This window comes from Zonotrichia leucophrys, chromosome 4 (genome assembly GCF_028769735.1).
Source record: "Zonotrichia leucophrys gambelii isolate GWCS_2022_RI chromosome 4, RI_Zleu_2.0, whole genome shotgun sequence".
NCBI classification, from domain to species: Eukaryota; Metazoa; Chordata; class Aves; order Passeriformes; family Passerellidae; genus Zonotrichia; species Zonotrichia leucophrys.
The window spans coordinates 43,811,180-43,832,860 of NC_088173.1; the positions used below are offsets into that span (position 1 = coordinate 43,811,180).

General features: G+C 47.1%; 2 protein-coding genes across 5 annotated transcripts in view; both read right to left on the minus strand.

Annotated features, from left to right (window-relative positions):
* EREG (epiregulin) overlaps positions 1-13,746 on the minus strand; it is a 27,799-nt gene extending 14,053 nt beyond the window's left edge. The window contains exon 1 of one of the 3 annotated variants that reach the window (XM_064711500.1): positions 13,618-13,746. Coding sequence is in view for 1 of the 3 variants with exons in the window: in XM_064711498.1 (XP_064567568.1) it covers positions 12,229-12,264 (36 nt within the window). In the remaining 2 variants the exon portion in view is untranslated. Of the gene's footprint in view, positions 1-10,684; positions 10,777-12,228; positions 12,309-13,617 lie in introns of those variants that run through there. The other 2 variants (XM_064711498.1, XM_064711499.1) reach the window with 2 other exon arrangements.
* On the minus strand, positions 7,607-21,643 carry EPGN (epithelial mitogen). 2 transcript variants are annotated; one of them, XM_064711503.1, is made up of 5 exons: positions 19,592-21,643; positions 18,988-19,077; positions 14,483-14,603; positions 13,618-13,770; positions 7,607-10,767 (listed from the first exon to the last, which is right to left on the minus strand). In XM_064711503.1, the coding sequence occupies exons 1-5, from the start codon at positions 19,626-19,628 to the stop codon at positions 10,734-10,736; spliced, it is 435 nt and encodes a 144-aa protein (XP_064567573.1). In that variant the 5' UTR covers positions 19,629-21,643; the 3' UTR covers positions 7,607-10,733. The 2 variants fall into 2 exon arrangements, with proteins under 2 accessions (XP_064567573.1, XP_064567572.1); XM_064711502.1 differs by lacking the exon at positions 7,607-10,767 and adding an exon at positions 13,203-13,333.
* Positions 21,644-21,681: the final 38 nt, after the last annotated feature.

A 21,681-nucleotide genomic window follows, 5' to 3' on the forward strand; every position in this document is an offset into this window, starting at 1 on the left:
CCAAGTCTCCCTGGACACCGTTCCTAGGTTACACACGGAAGAAACGGATTAGCCAACTGGGTACTGACTGGAAGCCACAGGGAAGGACTGTAGGCCTCTGTGGGGCTGAGAAGGGCAGGGAGAGCTCCTGCACAGGTGGAAACAATCTGCCTACAGTGCTGATTTTTTCTCTCATTTATGCAGGTCAGGCTGCTGTCAGCTACCAGGAAAGGAGACAGACCCCAGTTCTCTGGTCAGAGCTGGCTGTTTTCCAACCTATCTCAAGAGTGCAGCCTGGATTCCTCCCACACCAAAAAGCAAAATAAAAGTGCCTGCATGTTTCTCTGCTCTCTCAGCAAGGAGCTCTGGGTTTGCCCAAAGGCCAAGTGGAGGCGAAGGCCCCAGCCCCAGGGAACTTGTCCGTCTCTCCATCCATACGTACAGGGGGTGCTGGTTGTTTGAGGTGCAAGTAGGAGACAGGACAAGGCAGGAATCTGCCATGGGATGTCCTGGGGGGGAGGTGGCAGTGGCTGACTGTGCCACTTCCCACATAACTTCTCGATGTGGTATCTACACATCCACCCCCTTGTCCTCGTTCCTGCAGCTTAGTGTTATTTAAGAGAGGCAGGAGATTTCCTTTATGGCACCGGGAGCGCATGCGTGTAAATCAAGTGGGACAGGACAAAGGCCAGGGCTGGGCTCAATTAGATCAGTGATGCTATTAAATTAGCAACAGCACTGAGCTATGGCTGGCAGTTCTTGATTGATTCTCCTGCAGGCAGGGTCTCTGTCCTTCAGAGAGGAAATGAAGGGCTAGGGAAGAAGGATGAATTGGCCAAGGCTGCCAACCACAAATTTGGTCTCTGAACCTCATTAAACTTCTGAACAACAATAGTTCCTCTAGAGGATTTTCAACAGACATCCCTGAGAACCCCTTTTTTGTGAGGCTGCACATCAGATGCTCAGGATGAGACACTTTTGGCCTCTGAGTTGCAGCGTGCCTACAGCCGAGGTCACCCCCTCAAGCATCACACACTCCCTTTCCAGCTCCACACCCAGATTAAGCTTCCCTGTCCAAACCTCCAAACCCATCACACAAGCAGCCTGACATCAGCCTGAAGCCCATTATGCCAGCACAGGAGAAGATCTGTCTCAGGTGAAACATGCCAGACCTGAGATCCTGTCCAGAACACAGCTCTGCTCTTCTGTCTCCACCCTGCCTCCTCAACCCTTCCCCCTCGTTTTGTTCCCGTAACAGTCCCCTTTGTGAACCAGGAGAGAGATTTCCAGGAAGAGCTACAGTACACAAAGCTCATTACCCATCTTTCCAAAGCAGCCACTTTAAAGGGCACACAGGTTAACTAAACTAAACCAGAGGTCTCTCTGCAAGCCCTTTCCCAGCATCTCACACTGCACCTTATGCAACATGCTGTGCATTGCTGAGCACGTTTAATTACAGCGCAGCAGCTTTGATGGCCGTGCCACACCATCGCAGCGCCCGCTGCGCTGCTCGTGTCAGAACTGCCTTTTACGCACATCTGAGTAACAGTGGAGCCTCTGGGCAACGGCCTTCGATTGTTTACGTGGCTCCCATAAACAGGATATCACCCATTTGTAAATATCCTGTCAGAAGCCCCTCAGCTGCTGATGCATGCCTGTCTGCGGCGAGTCTGCCTCTCTCCTCTATGGCTTCACTGGTAACATTGCACAACCCCTACTGACCACGCATTGCCTCTCGTGGTACATACCAGGACTTCTACCTCGTGGCTTCTACAAATTGTTTGTAGAGCTGGTGCACTTGGAGAGCGCTTTCTGGGGAATTTTAAGTCATAGGAATGATACATTACTGTTGGCATTATTTCCCACAGGCTTATGCTGTGTAGCTCTCACTCAGGTAGAGAAGGCCAGGAGTTACACTGGTGGAATGCTTGTTGCTACATTTTACTTCAAGGCAGGGGTTCTTTTTCTTTCATATAAACAATCCATTCCAGCTAAACAAAGAAAGTGACACACAGAGAAAAACCTAAATTTTCTTGTGAGTTTCTTCAGTGTTGCAAAATGGGGTTTTCTGATGGTCAATAATTAGATACCTGTCTGTAATCTGCAAATTTTCTGCAGTAAATCCAAATATAGCTTTCAAAAAGAAGTCATAACACCTAACTCTTTTGTTTTGGCAGGGCATCTCAGGACAGAATCTCCTAGCAGAGCTAGAGAGAAGCTCAAAGTTCCCTGTCAGTCAAATACTTTATTAAAAGCAAGGCACACCTCTCCTGGTTGGCTCATATTTGACAAACTGGGTAGCCAGCTCTGAGGGATGGAGGAATTGCTTTCATGCACAGGGAAGCCCCAGCTTGGAAGAAAACAGAAGAGCAATACTAAGAACTCTGGTGTAGAAGCAGAAGCACCGAGTTTAGTCACCACTCATTCGCATGTGAACAACCCACTACTGGGAGTATGCTGATGCCAAGAAGTCTGACAGGACATCCCCAGCTACAAAAAAAAAGCACCTTGAAGAACTGTAACTCCAGGCTACAATCATGGTAGCATCAGGTCAGATGCCAGCAAAGCATTCAGCTACTTCCCCCTGACTTTGGCTAAAAGGACAAGACTTTTAATGCTATGTCACAAGCCAGAAAATACTAGAACCAGTCTCATTTCAGTCTGATTCCCAGCATAACCTCAGTGGCGTTCCCAAAACCTTCCCAGAGGGACACCATTTTCTTCTCCTCTGTTCCTGTGAGTGGCACAGACTGCTCTGGTGACATCCCTACTGTCACCTGCAAATGTCAGGCCTGCATTACGCCCCTCTAACCCATCATTAGCACCACCGGGACAGCAACAGCTGCACCTGCAACAGACGTTCACTGGAAAGGAAATCATCAGGAACTGGTTTTATTTAAAACAAGGGGCAAAGGAAGCAATGTCAAGTCCTGACCCCACTTGTTCTAAGGTATATCACTGCATACTGCACTATGAACTCAGCTGGGATCCAGATTGCTTTGCAGATAGAGCAGGAGGAAGCTGTAACTTACACCCACTACAAGTGTACCTACAGCCAAGGAGCCAGATAACTAAATGCCCTTGGGGAGATATGAGAGGCATTTGAAGCATAAAGATTGCTTACCTTTCCCTCACCAGGTAGGCAGATAAACACAAATGCCTCTGTTCAATAGTGCCTGACAATCTGATGCAAGCCCTCAAAAGCAAAGAAAATTAAGGCTTAGAGTAAAACATGGTGCAAGGATGTGCATCCCCAGTGACAGAACACTCCCCATCATCTCCAAAATAAGCAGTTCCAGAGAAGTGCGCCAGTTGGCAGAGGTTGTGGGCCCAGCAAGTGTAGGAGAACACAGGCTGGTGCTTGTGTGCAGGACAGGGAGCCTGTGTGTTCCACAAGGGCATTCCCAGTTTCCCAGGTGCTGCGCCGTGCTCCGACTTTCAGTCACGTGGCTGCCAGGACACACACAGCTTACCGCATGCTAAGGGAGGGTGGGAGCAATTGGCTTTACTGCTCCTGCCAAAAGCCTCTATTACTGTATGTTATGAAAGCTCTGGAGAGGCAAAACATTCCTAAAACCACTTTATTAAAATTAGTAACACCCGAAACTCCCCCCAGTTGTTTATGGATGGCAGGGCTGAAGGAGGCAAGGAGCAAAAGCAGAGGCAGAGAAGGCTCCGCTTTCTCTGCAGCGTGACAGGCCGAGGGAGGCTTTGGATCATTTCAGCTGGATAATTTCAGCTGGCTACTGCAACATTGTCTGCTTCCCCAGAGGTCACACTGGGAGCAAGGCTGCATTTTCATCTACAGATGCAAAGTGTTAGGTATGGACTAAGTGCTGGTTTACCATGCCCCAGCATCTCTGAACTACCTCCAAAGGCTGTAACACCTTCATCCCCGTGGCATCCTTGTAGCTATCTGGATATTTGTGTGATGGCAGCAGGGAGGCAAGCACAGGGTCTGCAACTTATCAAACATGTGCAGAGGTAGGGACTCCTATCTCTGTCCCTGTGCTCCACTCCTGCCCTTCTCATGGATCACTTCTTCTGTGGATGCTGAGCCAGAGCAGCGCTGCTGCCTCCCAGGCTCCTCTTGCTGATGCTGCAGTCCTGATCCATACTGCAGAAGGGAAAGTTAAATGTGACCACAGAGAGAGTTAAGTGTGGAAAACCATCAGGTTATTATATTCCCATGCCATGACTGCTGTCCCCTGGGCCTCCTTCCTCCAAGACAGGTTAACCCTGTGCACGGCAGGCTCAGCCCAGCAATCCATGCTATTCCCTTTGCTCACCCTTAGCACTGGCTAAATCCGTGTTTGCTCCTACCTGGGGCCCAGCTAGCTTCTTGCTTTGCAAGAGACAGGAACCACATTCAGTCCAGCCTCTGAACTAACAGGCCACCTGAAGCAGATCAAGCTGCTTTTCCAACATCTCACTCTTGGTGATATGTGGAAAGCTCTGCTTGTACTTCTCTGGCAGTGGCTTGCATTAAATCACATAGAAGTGTAATTTGTCTTATTTATATTAATTGTAATTTCTATCAATTATCATTTTTGCATTCTGCACAGGACCATAGACCCTAGGGGAATTTCTGTGTGGAAAGGACTGGACAACAGCTCTGGTGCAGAATAAGAAGATGGAGCAGGCCCTGATCTGCACCTTTTGCATACAGACCTGCCCCCTGTGCCAAGGCAGAGCCCCCCACTCCAAACCTTCCACGGGCCACAGGAAGGACAGGGCAGGGGGCACAGGGGCTCCAACTCTACTCCACAGTGGTGGGATTTGGGCTTCCCTGAGTTTTTTGAAGGATAATGGAATGCTTTCTGCAGATGTACTGATTTGCATGAACCCAAGCTCTGGGTCAACAAAGATTATTTTTATGAGAAATAAAGACAAACTTGTTGTTCAACATTACAGAACCACCCGATATCTACTAGGGCAGAGCCTCAGCTCCTCATCAGCACAAGGTATGGTATGCACAATAAAGTCTGAGATTTTTTATCAGACACATAGAGGGCACTTCCTGTCAATATTTGACCATGCTTTTCCATGTCACCTGGACACTGATCACAGAAAATACCCTTTGGCATAATAGGAATTCAGCACACAGCTTAAGTGCTGAAGGAAAGATGTGCAAATAATGAAGCAATGCACAATCCTAAACAAATGTACTCCAATGTTTGGAAGACAAAGGGAACTAGTTTCCCATCTGTGTCATGTTTTCTTTCAATGCACATACTGCACATACACAGGACTACTTGTATTGACAGAAAGAGTCTCACTTCAATTCACTGAAATTATGGACAATGCACAGTCCCCAGAAACCTCGTGGCAGCCTAGGACTTGAAGAGGCTTTACCCAAAATGTGCCTATGTACACACACACACTGGGGCCAAGTGCCCCTGAGTTTCCTCCTCCACCCAGGGTTTCTAACCTTCAAGTAGCATTCAGAGTACATGCTGTTACTGTTGTCTTACTGTTGTCACCTTGGCTTGTATCTCTCACCTTGTTCTTGATTATCATGGTGCTTCTCACTCAAGAAATCACCACAAACAAATAGGAATTTTTAAGAATCCCACAGCACTCAAAAGCCATAAACACCTAAATACCTGTGAACTGAAGGCAGTGCAAGTAGCCTGAGTCTGCACCCTCTGAAGGCAACAAATGCTTTATTACAGCCTGCAGCAGGGCTTGGAGTTAGGCCAGAACTGACTGGGAAAATCACAGAGCCCTACTTTATGATTGTCTTGAAAAGCCTTCAGTACAGCCATTCCACCAGTACATTTCACAAATGCTTCATGGTTTAAAAAGGAATCAAACCAACCCTTACTAGAATCACCTTTACAACCCTTTTGAACTCCTTTCTGGCTGCAGTTTGGATGTGGCACCTGAATTACACAAGGACACCAGCTCCTGCCTGGGAGGCACCTCTTTTGGGTAGACCAGGAAGGATGACCCTGAAAGGAACTCTGCTGGGCCACAAGGAAAATGTCAGGGAGGAATGCAAGGGGACACCCAACTGGGTCAGGGCACCCCAAATTCCTCACTGTCGTGCTGAGGTCCTGGACACTTCTGTGCAGGTCTTGGAGTGTGTGTGTTGGTGTAAGGTCGTGTCCTTCCACTGCGTCACTCTCCATTCTTCCTGGGAACAATCAGGAAGAAACTCCGGGTGTTTCTTGGCTCCTGCACACACTTTTCACGCAAAGGGGAGCACCTAGCCCATAGAGAACATTTTTTTCCTGCTGTAATCTTGATGGAAAACGTTGTTAGTGATGGAGAAAGGAATTCAGGAGACAGCTGAGAAATGCCTGAGGGAGAACTTTCATATCTATTTGCACAAGACACGTCGTGAACATGCCACCAAAGTCAAGAGAAGCATTAACAAGGCAAGGGGAAAGGGCAAGAGAATTTCCTCTTTCAGCTCCTTGGGAGTCCTGCCTGTGTTTCAGGGCATTGGTTTGCTTTGGCAAACATGGACGGCCTGAAAGGGCAGTGCAGCAGTCATCCATCCTGAGACACAAGGCAGATTAAGCTCCTGAACTACTTTGTCAGAACTACAAAGACTTACACCCAAAAACTTGGCACCTGAGATGCTGAGTTTCCAAGAATCACACAGACAAGGTCACTTGGAGGCCCTCATTGAGTTTGCCTGCCAGAAGAGCATCCCTACAAGAAACCCCCATGAACATGCAATGCCCTAGCTACCTAAAAATATGAGGAAAAGCAGAAAATTCTCAGCCCCATCTTGCATGTTCTGGCGCGGTCTGTAAGCGAAGGTCTCTCTCCCAGCCCGTGTCCCTGACTCATCCTGCCCAGAGGCGGCAGACCAGGGATGCACTCAGGGGAAGCGCTCAGGTCCTCCCTGTGGCGAGGCTGCCACAGCTCCCTGCGAGGCCCCGCTGTGGCCGTGTGGTCATCTTACTGCAGGGGTTCCATACTGTTGTCTCCTTATCACAGAAGTTTCAGACCTTCTTGGTGTTTCTCATGGACTGCTCCTCAGAGCTCTGACTCTTTCTTCTTCACAAAGTGGCCACCTGACTCCAATTCCCTTCTCAACCAGCCACCCCACTCTTTTAAAGACTCTTCTTCTCACTGGTTACAGCTGTGGCCTGTTAAAGTCAGGCCTGTTCCTAGTCTTTGATAATTAGCCCAGCTGCAACTCCTTAGGGGTAAAATTACTTTCTACCCTATCTTTATTTTCTTATATTCTATCCCCCTACATTGCCACACAGCCTCTGAATTCAGTGTTGGCACCTATTAAGGCAGCTCCTGGAACAGTGCTTCTGGCCAAACCCGCTGCCGGGCTCTGCCGAGCAGCCAGCACGAGTCAATAAAATTCCATCCATCGCGGGATTTGCCATAACAATGGGACACAAACAGCCTTACGTACTGAAATGATGTCAAACAAATTAGCTTTGCCCGAGTTACTCAGACATTCCTGCAAAGCTCAGCCCTGTCCTCTGGTGTCTCACCCTGGCTGTGCTGTTTGCCAGAGGGAGCTGTGGAGAGGCCTCTCTGCACAAAAGCCTTGGAGAAGGAGGAAAAAGGAAGGTTCTTGCATTCCCTGTGCCCCCCAAGAAAACCTGAATAACAATTATAAAAAGGGCAAAGAGCATAACAGATTTATGCAAAGAGCATAACAGGGGCAATGCTGCCATGCCAAATTTTGCTCAGTCCTAGCCAGGAAACACAGCTGGCATTTGAATATCAGGTATTAAAAATGCAGTAAACTGTGTTTTTGCTTATTAAAGGACAAAACACCTTCACAGAAAGGCAAAAAAGGCACTGGGGAATCTATACAAGGAAACTTCCTTGCCAATACCAACCAGATAAATTCAACAAGAAGTTTTGATTAAAAATTACCATTTAAGTGATTTGGCCTTAAACATGGAATCAAAACCTCGCCTTTGGATACCTTTAACCTTTTTATGAACTAGAAAACTGAGCCCAGAGCTAAGGCAGGTGACCATTCACAGATGGCCCTAATTCCACAATGGGGCAAAACCCCCAAACCATCAAATGGAAAATTCCCCCAGAATGGCTATGCAAGACATACCTCAACTAGCAAGTTCAGCTCATCCCAAACTGCTCCAGAGAATAAGCATTTAGAGCAGTTTTAACCCTAATTTGTCTGTTGAAACTGTGTCTCATGGGCTATTTTTATGTTTATACTTATGAAAATTGAAATTAGAATTTTAATTTGACTCAAGCAACCTCTCATTTACAGGTTTGCTTGCCCACAGGCCATGGGCTTCATACCAAGTCAAACCCTGCTCTCAACCAAACCCAGCCTGTGTCCCAGCTCCCAACACTGGCAGCCACAGAGAGGGAAGGAGCCAAGAGCCAAAGGGCCCGGAGTAGCAGAGCTCGCAGAGCAGCCCAGTGAACAGTCCCCTCTCACACACACCTCCTCCAGCTCAGCCACCTCTGCTGCTCACAGAACCTGCTCTCCCTTCCACTCAGTTCAGCGAGAGTAGGAGCAGCCCCAAGTCTAGTCATAGTACAAGATTTTATTGCTGCCATGATAATTAATGACTACTTACACTGAGATTTTAATGAGTACCTGCACTTTTTTTGCCTTTGTTCCTCAACTGGGTCATAAAGGAGGAGTCCCAAGCGGTTTCCTGGATTTGCAGTACAATAGGGACCTCTACAGGCATTTCCCTTCTCCAAGCAAGGCTCAGGACAGGTAAGAGCAGCCACACCAGAGCTCTGTGACACACACACCAGAGAGCAGCCAGCTCTGGGTTCCGTGCCAGCATTCACTGAAATCAGCAGGGCTATGAAGACCCTGCCTCTGACAAGGCTGGAGCTCACTGAATCCAGCTCTGACTGAATCGGAATCCTTCAGATTATTTATCGTGCACATTGTCTGCTCTCTAACACTTACACTTTGCCATGATACTTTTCAGGATAGCTCTAAAAGTTAAAACACAAATAGTAAATCTGCACTCATATCACACAAGAGAGAACTGAAATGATTATTCAGAAAGAAATTCTAGCTGTTTGCCCTCAAACTTGCATGTTACCAAATCTGACCCATCTTTCCTGTCTCTTAACACTTACTGTGTTACTGATCTACCCAAGCACCATTTCTTAAAAGAACTCACAGAAGAATAATGAACATCATTCTCAAAGCCTTGCTTCCTAGGGATGGTCAAAAGGCAATCCATTAAGAACTGCAACCTTCAGGGGTGACAGGAGTTATTCTGAACTTAATTATGAAATCAATTGCATTACCAAATTAGCCTTCTCCTTGTGGGATGCTACAGTGTATTTCATGGACCAGAAATGAAACAAAACATATAACACGTACAAAGAATTACAAAGCTCTTCTGCCAAGAGGAATATGATTTTTTGGGTTTGATTTTGGTTTTGGGGTTTTGTTGGAGGTGGAGGGGAGAGTTGGAGTGGGTTCTTTGGGGAGGGGGGTTCAGTCTTGTTTTGGGGTTTTTTTGCATGAAATTGAGAGTAACTTAGAAGCGATTAGTTTCACAGCTGGTTCTTAGTACACAAACACAAGGCAGGGTTGCACTGCTGCAGCAGCACCAATGAGATTTGTACTTTTACTGTAAGTGGGATGGAGAACAAACCCTGGTGTGTCATTTTCCAAATATACTGTGGGCTACTAAGAATAACAGAAAACCTCCAAGGAAAAACTGTCTCTTACCTGTGTGCCAGCCACCAGTGTGCCCCAGCCAGCAGGAGGGACAGGGACACTGTGCACTCAGAGCATCAATTCAACTCCTTACACTTCCCTCCAAAACCAAATCAAATGTCTTTAAAGCCATCTTGTCCCCAGGCTTACATCTCAGTGTTTGCAACAGACCTTGCTGGGATCAGGGAAACTTGTAGGCCACCCACACAGCTAAGCAGAAAATGGGAGCTGAATGCAGGGAAGATGTTCCAGTGGCAGCCCAGCACACCTGCACAGTGGCTGCAGGTGCCAGTGGAGCAGGTTCAGGGCTGGGTAGCTTAAGGGCAACCCAGCGTGAGAGATGTGCTGCAGCAAAAGCCAGTGTGGTTCCACCAGCCTGGATCATTCACAGGGCAAGTGCTCTGTCCTTGAGAAAGGAATATCCTGGTCTTTGATGTCTCTGGCTTGCCCCTGCTAAGCTGCTGTCTCCCATAGCTGAAGCAGCCCTACCTAAAAGTCACATAAAGCAGAGGCTCCTCTTGAAATGACAGTTTTTGGCACGTGCAGCTGGAAAGGGAAGAAGCTTAAGACTCTCTTAATTATGCCACTACACAAAGAGTAGTGAGCCTGATAAATGAGCTAGGAAAGATGATCCTGATCCTCTGACAGGCCAGTTCTGCAGGAAATTCAGCACCGTAAGCAGCAGCACACCATTCCAGGCTGGCAGCATCTGTCACTTATCAAGGAAGGGCTCAGCAGGGCTGACTCCCTGCAGCAATGTGAGGCCATGCAGATTCCCTCAGCCCAAGTGCACCGTGAGTCAGTCAGGCAGCCATGCCTCACACACAGCTAGGGCCTGCTCTGAGGCTGTGCTTCTGCAGGGTGGGCACACAGCACCCAGGGGGTGAGGAACACTGTGCTGGAAGCCATGACTCCACTTGGAAAAAGAGAAATAAAATAAAACAAGCACCTTCTTTTCCTTCCTGCCTTGCCTTCTTCCCATCGTCATCTTTCTATTTTATTCTCATGCTGTCCTGACACCAAGTCCCATTTTGCATAGCACAGGCTTACCTGGTGCTTCACCTTGCACTTCCACTGGCAAAAAAATACCAGCAAACTCTCACTTCCAAAGCCTCCTTGGGCCTGAAAGACAACTAGAAAAACATTTCACTATATAGTTTCCTGCTGAATTGTGGCCCTTAAGTAGACCTTCCTTTTCACTTACGAGTAACCAAACTTGAAAAAAATCAGAGTATGTTGCTGTAGGTACAAAACGGCTCACTGCAATGAGTAAAATCAGTGAAAAGGCACTTGCACATCCTGCAGGACACCTGCTTGGCCTCTGGTACACAAGGGGTGTAACAAACATCAGTAAGAGAACGTGCAATCAAAATGCTTCTCTCCAACAGTTCTCTTTGGCCAAGGTGAAGTCCAGATGTTCCAACTCATGCCCTTAGAACTTGTGTGCCAAGTGCACAGACCCCCTGAGGCAGTTGTGCAGGGTGCGTGTCTGCTCCAAGACAGCCTCTGCAATGGAGAAGGGCTGGTCCTTGGGAAGTGAATCCAACACCAGCAGTGTGAGCACGAGAGACAATTCACTGGGGAGAGGCAGATTCACTCATGTGACAAAAACCCTGAGGCTTTTCATCCTTTGGATATTCAGCTCCACCATTTTCTCCTGAGACCAACAAGCAGGATCTCTCACCTGTGTTTTCCTAACGACATGCACATCTTCCATTTCCATGTGAGATGGGTGAAGAGTGTTTTGCATTTGTGAGGATGTGCAGACTGTAATTTATACCTAATTGTCCTCTCACCACATATGTGTGACACAAAATGATAGGGCCACTACCAAAAGCTGACTTGAAGATAGTCACGAGCACAAGTTACCCAGCAGTAGAACCTAAGAAAAGGTCAGAAGAACGGAAAAAAGCAAGCAGTGCAAAGATTTGAAGATTTGACTGGAGATGAAGAAGACAAAAAGGCTGAGGGATGAATACAATGGTGTCAATGTGCAGAGGAGTGGTGTCCATCCACTTCTCACCAGCAATCCTTTTTGTGTGTGCATATGCTGCTTGCTCCCTCTGTTACACGGGATTCCAAGCAGTGTGTGATGTGCTGTTTTATTTACTGGTACCACAGAGCCAAGATGGCTCAGCTACTGATGAGGATGCCCACATGAGAAGCCCCTGAACTTCAGACTGTTGACATGCCACACGCACCTTTACCCTTTCAAACCCCACCTTTCATACACATTTCAGCATTGTCACTGTAGTCTCACAAATACACAGTTTTTTTCAATCAAAAACATGCATCCCTCTTGTCAAAATTAACTCACATAACCAAAAAACTGAGCTTTCAGCAGGGCACCTGAATTTTGGAGCCAATATGACTCCACAAGACTTCAAAGTACCAATTGCCTTTCTCTGGTAGATGGCTGAGCACAGCAGATGAGTCTATAATGTGCAACAGCTGAAATAAAAATGTCTGAAAGCCATCTCTAGCCACATCAACATGGCAAACACTCCAGCTGTCTGTGAGACATCCCAGTTAGTGCCATCATCTTCAGAACCAATTTTCTTCCCTTTTCCTTGAACCAAATCTTTGTACCTTACCAATTCTTTGTAGATAAGATGAATGGAACCAAGCATCCGATATGCAATCTGTTAGTCCAGGGTGGAACTGAATCCCTAAAATAATTTCTTATTTGAGTGGTTACATTGTCCCCATAATGTGCAAATGGAATAGAGAAAGTCTGTTTCCTGGGAAAAACTGCAGTGAAGTTTCATATCAAAATTCCAGCTTCTCTAGCAATTCAAGTCTTGTGCAGGAATCAGGGTGCAGCAAGGCAATGTTCTGCCTGAAATTCCATGGAACTGAGGACCTGCTGTAGGATGTTTGGGAAGCAGACAGTTCTTTGTCACAATCACACTCCACAATCCATTTTGAGAAAGGCGTCCTGTTGCTTTGCTTATGAAAACAATAAGAACATGCCATGCCCAGAGGTGTCATGGTCTGATTTTCCAGGAGAATTGCCTAGTCTCTATATTTTAATTTAAGGATGGTTTTCAGAACCAGACACTTTCCTCAGTCCAAAACATTTGTTGTCCTTTATGGCACCAGAAGCCCATACGTGGCCCAGCCCACCAAGGGTAACCATTGGGTTGGGAGAGGACTGTTTATCCACACACAGCCAGCAGACAACAAAATCAGAACCCAAATGGTTAGTGGTCAGCACATGATGTCCAGAATACAGCTCCACTATGAGGGAGGTGGTGCTTATCCTCCAGAGGAGAAAAAAAAGAAAACAAAACCAAACAGAACACACAAAAGACCAAAGCAGAACACTGTACGAGTGCTTGAAATGACTGAAAACAGCTAAAACCAACCAGTCCTTCCCCCAGAGCAAACACTAGGCACAGGACAGTGCTGAGATGCCTGCAGTGTCCTCAGCTGCTTGGGCCTGGGGACCATCCACCCTCACCCAAGAGAGGAAGTCTTTCTTCAACCACACCCAGAGCCTGTCAGTGCTGCAGGAGCTCCCTTGGCACGCTCCTCCGCCGTTCCCTCGGGCTCATCTCCTCAGCAAGGCCGGGGCACCTGGCCCATGGCGCAGGGGCCTTCCTCCTCAGCAGGCAAACCGGTGAGAGTTCCAGCACAGGGCTTCACAGCGCCGTCTCACCCACACACACCTTGTAGGGGGATTGCAGTTTCCTGCATCTGAAGCAGACACCAGCATGTGATTTGCATCAGCCAAACCTGAAACTGCAGCAGCCTGCACAGAACCAAAATCTAGTCCCCTAACTCACTTGCGTAGCCCAGAGGAGCCCCACGGTTCAGACAACTGCACCACTGGTAGATCAGAAATCAGAAGTATAGAGAGTTAGTTCCTTGAAAATCACACCACAGATTAGTAGCAGGTGAAGACACAATCCCAGTGCCCCTAAAACTCTGCCCACTGAAATTCAGATCAATGTAATCAGAAGACTCCAGATTTCCCATACCTCTTTCTTACATAGCAGTAGATGATGGCGAGTATTCCACTGGTCAGTATTCCAATCCCAATCCCCACAGCAATGTAGCGCTCATAAGAATTATGTGCATATGAATTTAGTGTTAAATGTTCACACCTCTCTCCATTGTAACCTGCAAGGCACCTACAAAATAAATACACATCACGCAAAAATCATTCAGAGCTTGTTTCATTTTCTATTTCAAATACACATTAGTTTCCATCAGTTTCAAACAGATCACAAGAAGTCTAAACAAGGAGGGGCTGAACCTGCTGCTCACTCAGAACCTCTTCCCTCCACCAAGACTACCAGTTGTCCCAGTTTATCTAGGTTAAAGCTCACTTGAGTACCGCAGTCACAGCAGCAACACAGTCTAAACATCCCCTGGTTGTGCAGGGTGTGCACAAGAGCACTGTGCTCTGCAGATCCTCAGCAGCTGTTATGTCTCCAGAGGCCAAGGCTGTGCACTAAGCATCCTAGAGAACTATAAGGACACCATGGTTCTGGTTGGTATGGAGTTGTGGAATAAGGCAGTTAGAGCTGATATGTTGGAAGGTGCCATTCCCTTCTTAATACTCACTGTGAACATCTATTGATTCCTCTACTACTAATTCCAGTACCAGCTGTGATTTGAGTGACCTACAAAGCTGTGAATTCCCCCTCTCCCTTCCTCAGTTTTCCACTAGCACAGTACTGCAGCCTTGTTTGCAGTCCTGAAACACCACAGCACTCAGGTCTGTGACAAAGTTTAATCCTGCAAATATCTGACTGACACTGTGAAGCTGCACATGCAGCACATGAATAATCAATGCCAGTGCCATTTTTGAAGAAGGGTATAACAGGCAGCATTCCTTACTTGCATATGGGCTTCCTCAGCTCGCTGTGGAAGGCGCAGAGCCCATTGATACAATAGCTGTGGTGCTCCTCAAGGCAGGTCTGCATCAGCTTCAAGAGCTTTGGCTGCTCTGAATAATCTACTGTGAAACAGAACAAAGTCATGTTACTTTTAGGACAGAATATTGTTTGAACATATCTTCACACCCGGAGCAGAATAGACAATGTGCAGCAAACACTCCGTATGTCAATTTACTGTGTGGTGTCCCGTGAGCTGGTTCAGTCAAGCACTGAACAGAGCAAGCTTCCCAGACAGTCCAGCACAGCTTTGAGAAAGCACTAACTGCAAATAAATCATCTGCTCTTGAGCAACACGTACAGAAATTACTATGGGAGATTCACACAGGGTAACATCAGCACTATCCAATCTGCAATGCAATCAGAAAAACTTCCCCAGTAATAGCAGGGGTTTAGGCCACAAGGAGAGCACTGAATTACTCTCAGTATCTGTCCCAGGCTGGATTCAATTAATAGCTAATTTTTCCTTGTCCCAAGACAAACTACTGCACTTCTGGTGCTCCTGCCTATCAGCTCTGGGTGAAGATGAATGGTGGGACTCTTCCCTCCCCTCCCTTCTCCATGGTTCAATGTTAGCTGAGTGTCCCAGGATAGTTTTAAGCTGCCAAGACTGCCTGGTTGGTTTTGCTGTGCAAAAGCACAGTCCATGGCCAGCAAGGTTGTGAACTTGTGCTGAATTCTACACAACTGGGTCAGCAAGCACACTTCTCACACAGAAAACACTACCTTATTCCCTTATTCATGGTGGTTCAAATGGGAATAAAGAAGTCACAGGAACAGGGGTGCAGCAGGTGAGGAGAAAGCTCCAAAGCTTTGCCATCACTGCAGGCATCTGTTCCAACTGGTCTCTCTACCCAGTTCCAGGAATCACTGGTGGGGTGGGGTGTCCAAGCAATGACTTGCTATTTCAGGGGACTGCATCAGTGACAGCTGAAGGTGATTTCCTAACAGAGGGCATGTCAACAGCAGCTTTCAGTTATGACCACAACAAAAATAACATCTTGCAGCAAGGTGACAAGGTCTACCCAACAAAGGTGACTCAAAGGTACAGCAAGCAGAACCCTTCCTTTCTGACTAAGTGCTGAATCAAGGTCTGGAGATGGTACAATCATGGAATCATTGCCACACACACAAGCCTCAAGCCTCCTTGAGGGCAACTTGTGAGCCCACCACACACTTTTCAGGATTAACAGCACCAATCCCCTAAATTCCCAATCAAATTCCAGTCTGAACCATCTAACTGCAGGAACCTCCTTTGTGTGCTCTTGTAAGTAGTTTTTGAGGTTTTTTCCTTCCTCCTCTCTGCAGCTTTATCTGAGGCGACAAGCAATGGCAAACAGCTGTTCTCACTAGAGCAGCTCTCAGCTTGAGTTGTGAATGATGTGGTTTGGACACCCAAAAGGCATGATGCTATCACTGACACTCAGATCAAACAATTCCTTTGAGAACAGTGTCTCTCAAACCTGACAGAGTAACCAGACTCCCAGCTTAGCATGAGACCTAGAGAGAACAAGTGACAATTCAGGTCTGCCTGAAAAAATGACACCTTGGCTTACTGCACTTCCTCAGAAAACCTACAGAGGTGCGAGAAGCATGTCTTGTTTCAGAATGAACTTCTAATGGCTGAGAAAAGGGCATCTTAGCCATCCTTCCACAGAGAAAAAGTTACCCCCAAGCTTCTCTTCACACTATGGGGCCTAGAAACACAATGCAAGTGAGGAAGTTGTGCTGGCTAAACAGGAGTTTAGTGTCCAGCTCTGGCTCTTTTTGGGCTGCTTCTGGGAAGGTTGCTGACAATCTCTGGAGACAGGCTTGCTGGCTAAGAGCACAGTCAGCCAAGGACCTGGCCTTAGTGGAACAGACTTCAGGAAGGAGTTAAGAAAGGGCAGTTTTCAGGATGAAAAGACAGATTTTGGGGCTAGGGATGGATGACCCTACTGGCTGCACAGGAGAACTGTACACTGCTCTCTGATGAGGAAAGCACAAAGGAAAGCATGTAGGCAGCAGAGCTGCAGGGCTCAGCATGCCAAGGAGATCCAGGGTGCCAGAGACTCTCAACAGCCCACTCTGGTTAGGTCTAAAGTACCTGCAGAACAGCTACCTAAGCTCCACAGGGAAGAGTTTCAGAAAACAGACAATGGCACATGCACACTTTTCCCAGGAGCCTCCTCAAACACTCAGGCACCAACTGTTTTGAATCACCATTTCAGCACAAAGTGCACTGGAAAACCACTAAAAATATCCTTCAATGGGAGACTTCAGCCAGCATTTCCCACTACCCAAAGTACTGCTCTTCTCCTAGGCCCTGAGAAGGTGTCTATTGCACACGTTTAGCCTTTCATTTCCATTTCTTCCACGAGGGGAAGAAAGAAAATAAACATGAGGAAGGTACAAATTCACACCCCAGAGGCACAAAATCCCCAGCCACCTCTATCCCAACTTCGACCAGATGGATTGCCACATCCCAAAATCTCTCCTTGCTCATGCTAGCTCTGCCGAGAGGTGGCAGACTTCCACCTACCCACACCTGCAGGAAACCTGGCTTTGCACAGGCACAGGAACCCCTTTCCCTGAGTGCCAGTGTCATTAGAAACCCAGGTCAGCCCGGAGCAGCAGCCTGCCTAGAAAGCACTTGAGACAGACCAGCACATTCCTCCTTCGCTGTCAGGAGGAACAGCTTGGTCCACTGTGGGTAACATCACCTATTAAGTCTACACACAAAAATTCCGTGAGCTAATTATTTTGACATTGCAGAAGTACAAATTACCTCTGAAAGAATGAGTCTCAAAAACAAAAAGGATGATTTCCTAGCCTGCCCCAGAGCATTATGTTAATTCCTATCATACTGCCCGCCTAGATCCTAAACAAGCTGTTGAATAAACAGGTCCATGTGCCCTTTCATGTCACATGAGGAGAGAGAAACATGCCATGTAAGCACTTGACAGCTGCCTGCAACTGAGTCATTCAAAGAGATGCACCTGGCAAGACCTGACATGAAATCAGGGTTACAGGTACTTGGAAGCCTGGGCTTGCCAAAACTAACAGACTGGCAACAAAAGGAGGCAGCCAGTAAGACCATGACAGCTCAGTCCACAAGTATGGTGCATCAGGGAGGAAAGGCAGTGGGAATGAGGAGGCAGGGAAGGGCTCAGTCCCAGCTCCAGAGCCTCCTTTACTACCTTTGAGTGAAATTCTCTTAAAGGAAAATGCTGGTGTGTCCAGTTGACTACCACAGCTCCAGCTGCGACAAAGGTTCACAGAATACTGCAGACATGGCTGTGACCCTGTAAATAAGCCTCCTCTTTGTTGAAACATGACCCATTGCTCCTGCTTTCTAGAAACACTAACAGGGCACTTAACAAGCCACAGGGTATTTCCACTTCATTATCCTCCTGTTTGGTGTATGCAGCTCAGCAAGAATCACGTCACAGACTAAACCAGACCACAGTGCTGCACTGATAAACCAAAGTACTGTGGTCAAAAACCAACACCTTACCGATTTCACATGCATACAAGTGTGTGTATCCATATTTTATGTGTATATGTATAAAGAACCCACACATACAGTATGTGTGTGGATGAATGTATATGTAACACTCTGCCATTACAACAGATCAGAAATTAAAACAAAACAGCTGGACTTGTTATGAGAAAATAATAAAAAGCTTATGGATCTACTAAAAAAGGCTTGGAAGACATCCTGTGATGACATAGAATTGACAGAAGATTATTTGTATGCAGGTTTATATGCCTTTCAAAGTACAGAGACACTAAAAAGTACTGCAGTTAGATTCCTCTCCTCCTTCACTGACCTGCCAAAACCTCATTCCCAGATGGCACAGCTCTCCAAAAGCAATGACATCACCAGCATCTCAGGTAACATCAATGCAGCTGGCAGGATAAACACAGCTCTGCTCTCAGAGGCTGGCAGGTAAAAGAGCCTGAGTTCACATTTCAGTCAGGAAAGAGAAAGGAAGAAGAGAGAGCCAGCACTCAGATGAGAGCTGAGAAAGCCCAGACAGCCAAAAGCAAAACTGCAACAAAAGACAGAAACTACTGAGTAACAACTCATGACAGGCATTGCTTGACGTTGTGCCTGTTCCTTCTCACTTCTGCGCATTCAGGTGCGTGCTGAGGACAGACAGAAACCAAGCACCAGGTAAAAGTAACAGAAATTGGACAGCAGCCTTAAAATGTATCCTTCAAATCATGACTAAACTTGAGTTCAATGATCCTTCAGCTGCTCATTGCTGAGCCTATCCCAGCTGGGTGGCAGCCCTTAGTCCAGAGAGGCTTCAAAGGCTCCATGAAGAAATCAGCTTGTCTCACAAATCCCACAGTGTCCAAGGGATGGAGCATCACAGATTTTGGTGGAAGTTTTATTTTGTTGGTTGGGTTTTTCCCCCAGTTGACAGATTAACAGAGACAAACAGAACAAAAAACCAATACCTTCAGCATTGTTTTTTGTCCAATTAATCCGTAAGTCCGTGCTGAGGGATGAAGCAGTAATAGCAGACTCTTCACTCAGTGCCCCCATTGCTGTGTAATGCAAATAGATGCTTACTGGAACAGAAAACTCAGTGTATCTATTCAAGGTTCATTTCACCCAGAAAGCACTTCATACAAGATGCACTTCAAACAAACCCCAGAGAAGGCAGCAATACAATAACAATTCACTTAAAACTCTTGCCTCAAACTTCCTTTTAACACAGCATAATTATGACTGTGGGACAACAAACGATGGCTTGCAAATGTCCCAAAATACAAATCCATCCTATTTTCCATTCTATTATCCTGCACAATTGGCAGCATAGGTACATGCAGCATAGTACAACCTTACACCTATTTACCAGTTTAAGTAGCTTATTTTCAGAGTCTAAATTACACCCCATCAGTTAAAATTCCATCCAGGTTTCAAATGGCTGAAGTAGCTCTGCTTCCTACATCTCTGCACTGCTCCCACCCCACCACCTATCTCAGAAGGAGAAAGGCTTTGTTTCTGTTTAACAAACCCTGGCACCTCACAACACAGAAAAGCCTCTTCCAAACCTACCTTTCAGCAAAATATAGATTAGCATTCCAAATGCCATGGCAGCTGCTTTAACACCTTCTCAGGTCTTCTTTCCAGGTGGCTTGCTTGCTGTGCTTATCTGTGCTCCCGTGTTTTCTCTTGCACTTATACTCCAGGAAGCGTCATCTCCTGTTCTCACCAATCAAGAAAAGGTGCATCTGGTAACAACCTAACCCCCGGGGCAACCACACATTTATTTAGGAAACTGCTATTATCTAGCAATGGCATCAGGTTTTCTTTTGAAACCCTGGTTTCCTATTACCTGTGGGCATAAAGGTGCAGTTTTAGAGCGAGACCCAGAATCTGACAGTGCAGAAGAACAAAAAAACAGCCAAACAAAGGTGAGCCAAACAAAACACGACTGAAAGTGTGGTGGTTTTTTCTCCTCATAATGCAGGTCTTGTATTACTTCCAGAAGGATATTCACCCTCAGAATGCTACACTGGAGTTCAAGTGCAGACGCCAGTCCCTGCTCTGCTCCCCTGTTCCTCCCATCTCTCAGTCCCTGCCATCCAGAAGAGGAACTGCGGGAACAGCTAGTGCCGAGATTAGGAAGCGATGAGGCACAAAGATAATGGATGGTGTTCTTCATCAGTGGCTGCCAGCGGCAGGCCTTTGATCCCAGGCCCTGCAAGCCCCAGGGCTGTGCTAATCACTTTGCACTCAGCCTGGCTGTGCACAGCCCGGGAAGCCAGGCAGCCCACCGGCCGGTGCCAGGCCTGGGATTGCTGGCTAGAGCTGCGGGGCACAAGTCCAGACCTGGCCAAGCACAAGCAGTGACAAAGGCTGAAAGAGCAGGTAAACTGCTGCCTCCCATAGAAGCAGTGCCCTTCATTCCTGCCAGAAAAGCCCATCTCTGCCTCTCCAAGAAGTGACTATGCTTAATGCAAACACTCATACTTGTTACATAGTGTTTGCAGGGTCTCTAGAACAGACCTGTCAAACACGCTTCTTGTACTAAACCACTCTCCACAACTCCAAACACTGTACAGCTTCCTTGGTCACAGGCAGATTGGGACAAGTAGGACTGGTCTCTGTGAAGGGTACTGATGTGCCCAGACTAGAGCAGTTAATTGGAAAATCCCAGTTCAGTAACACACTGAGACATCCACAACCTGACTGACCAAAGGAGCGGTACATGGCTCACCTCAGCAACTCTCACTTCCTCAACTGTGAGCTCCAAGCAGCAAAGACATTTCACAATTTTTAGATTTTAAAACCCAAAGCCTTTTAATAAGTGCCTTGGTAACTCCAATCAGCTCACATCCTCCCTCTCCATGGCATTCTCCTCAGTGATCTGTAGGACTACATCCAACCACTTCACGTGTTCAGGAAAAAACACAAGCTAGTTATGCATATTTTAATTATGCCCTTTCCTGCTCTTGGACTGCATTCCAGAAGGTTTTTCCCTTCCTTTGCTATCCTGAATTACTGCATGCCTGCACACTGATTGAGTGCGACTTGCACGCTCCCTGGACAGACAGGAGTGTTTATGCCTACCTGGATAACCTCTGCTATCAGTCCCAAGCAGGGATGAGGTTGGTGAGCCTTGCTTTCAACATTCAGCTGCACAATGGCAGCTTAATCTGGCCTGAATCCGAGGGCAGGTTTTGTCACCAGGCAGCACAGCGGGTGCGGTAGGCTGGGACAAGGCTGCAATGGGCAAGGCTGTGCTCTGTCTGCCGCAGGGCGTTTGTCCTTGGACAAACCTTGACCAGGTCAGGCACACCAGCCTGCTTTCTGGCTTGTCTAATGGGCCCTTCCCTCTGGATGTTCTCCCAGCAGAGAGCACTCTCATGGAAGCCTCCAGCAGCTCTGCAGACAGCATGTAGTGGAGCCAAGCCCAGGCCCCACAGGCTGTGCTGTAATGCTAACCCAGCTCCCACAGGATCAAGGGAAAGGCTTACCATGCACAGTGACCTGCTTGGAGGGCATGACACAGGCAGGCTCACTCAAGGAATACAAGCACAGTGCCTTAAATGGCTACTCTGACAAAAATCACAGAGATGATCACAGTTAAACCAAAGAAAACAAACAACAGCGCAAACAGATGGACACAGCAATGATTGAAC

What these genes read in the sequence shown, in the direction of transcription:
- EPGN (XM_064711502.1), bottom strand. Translation starts at nt 19,628, where the DNA reads ATGGCATTTGGAATGCTAATCTATATTTTGCTGAAAG. An exon ending in AATCTATATTTTGCTGAAAG is followed by an intron (nt 19,078 to 19,591) that starts GTAGGTTTGGAA and finishes TGCATTACACAG; the next exon opens with CAATGGGGGCACTGAGTGAA. An exon ending in TACTGCTATGTAAGAAAGAG is followed by an intron (nt 13,334 to 13,617) that starts GTATGGGAAATC and finishes TGTCTGCTTCAG; the next exon opens with ATGCAGGAAACTGCAATCCC.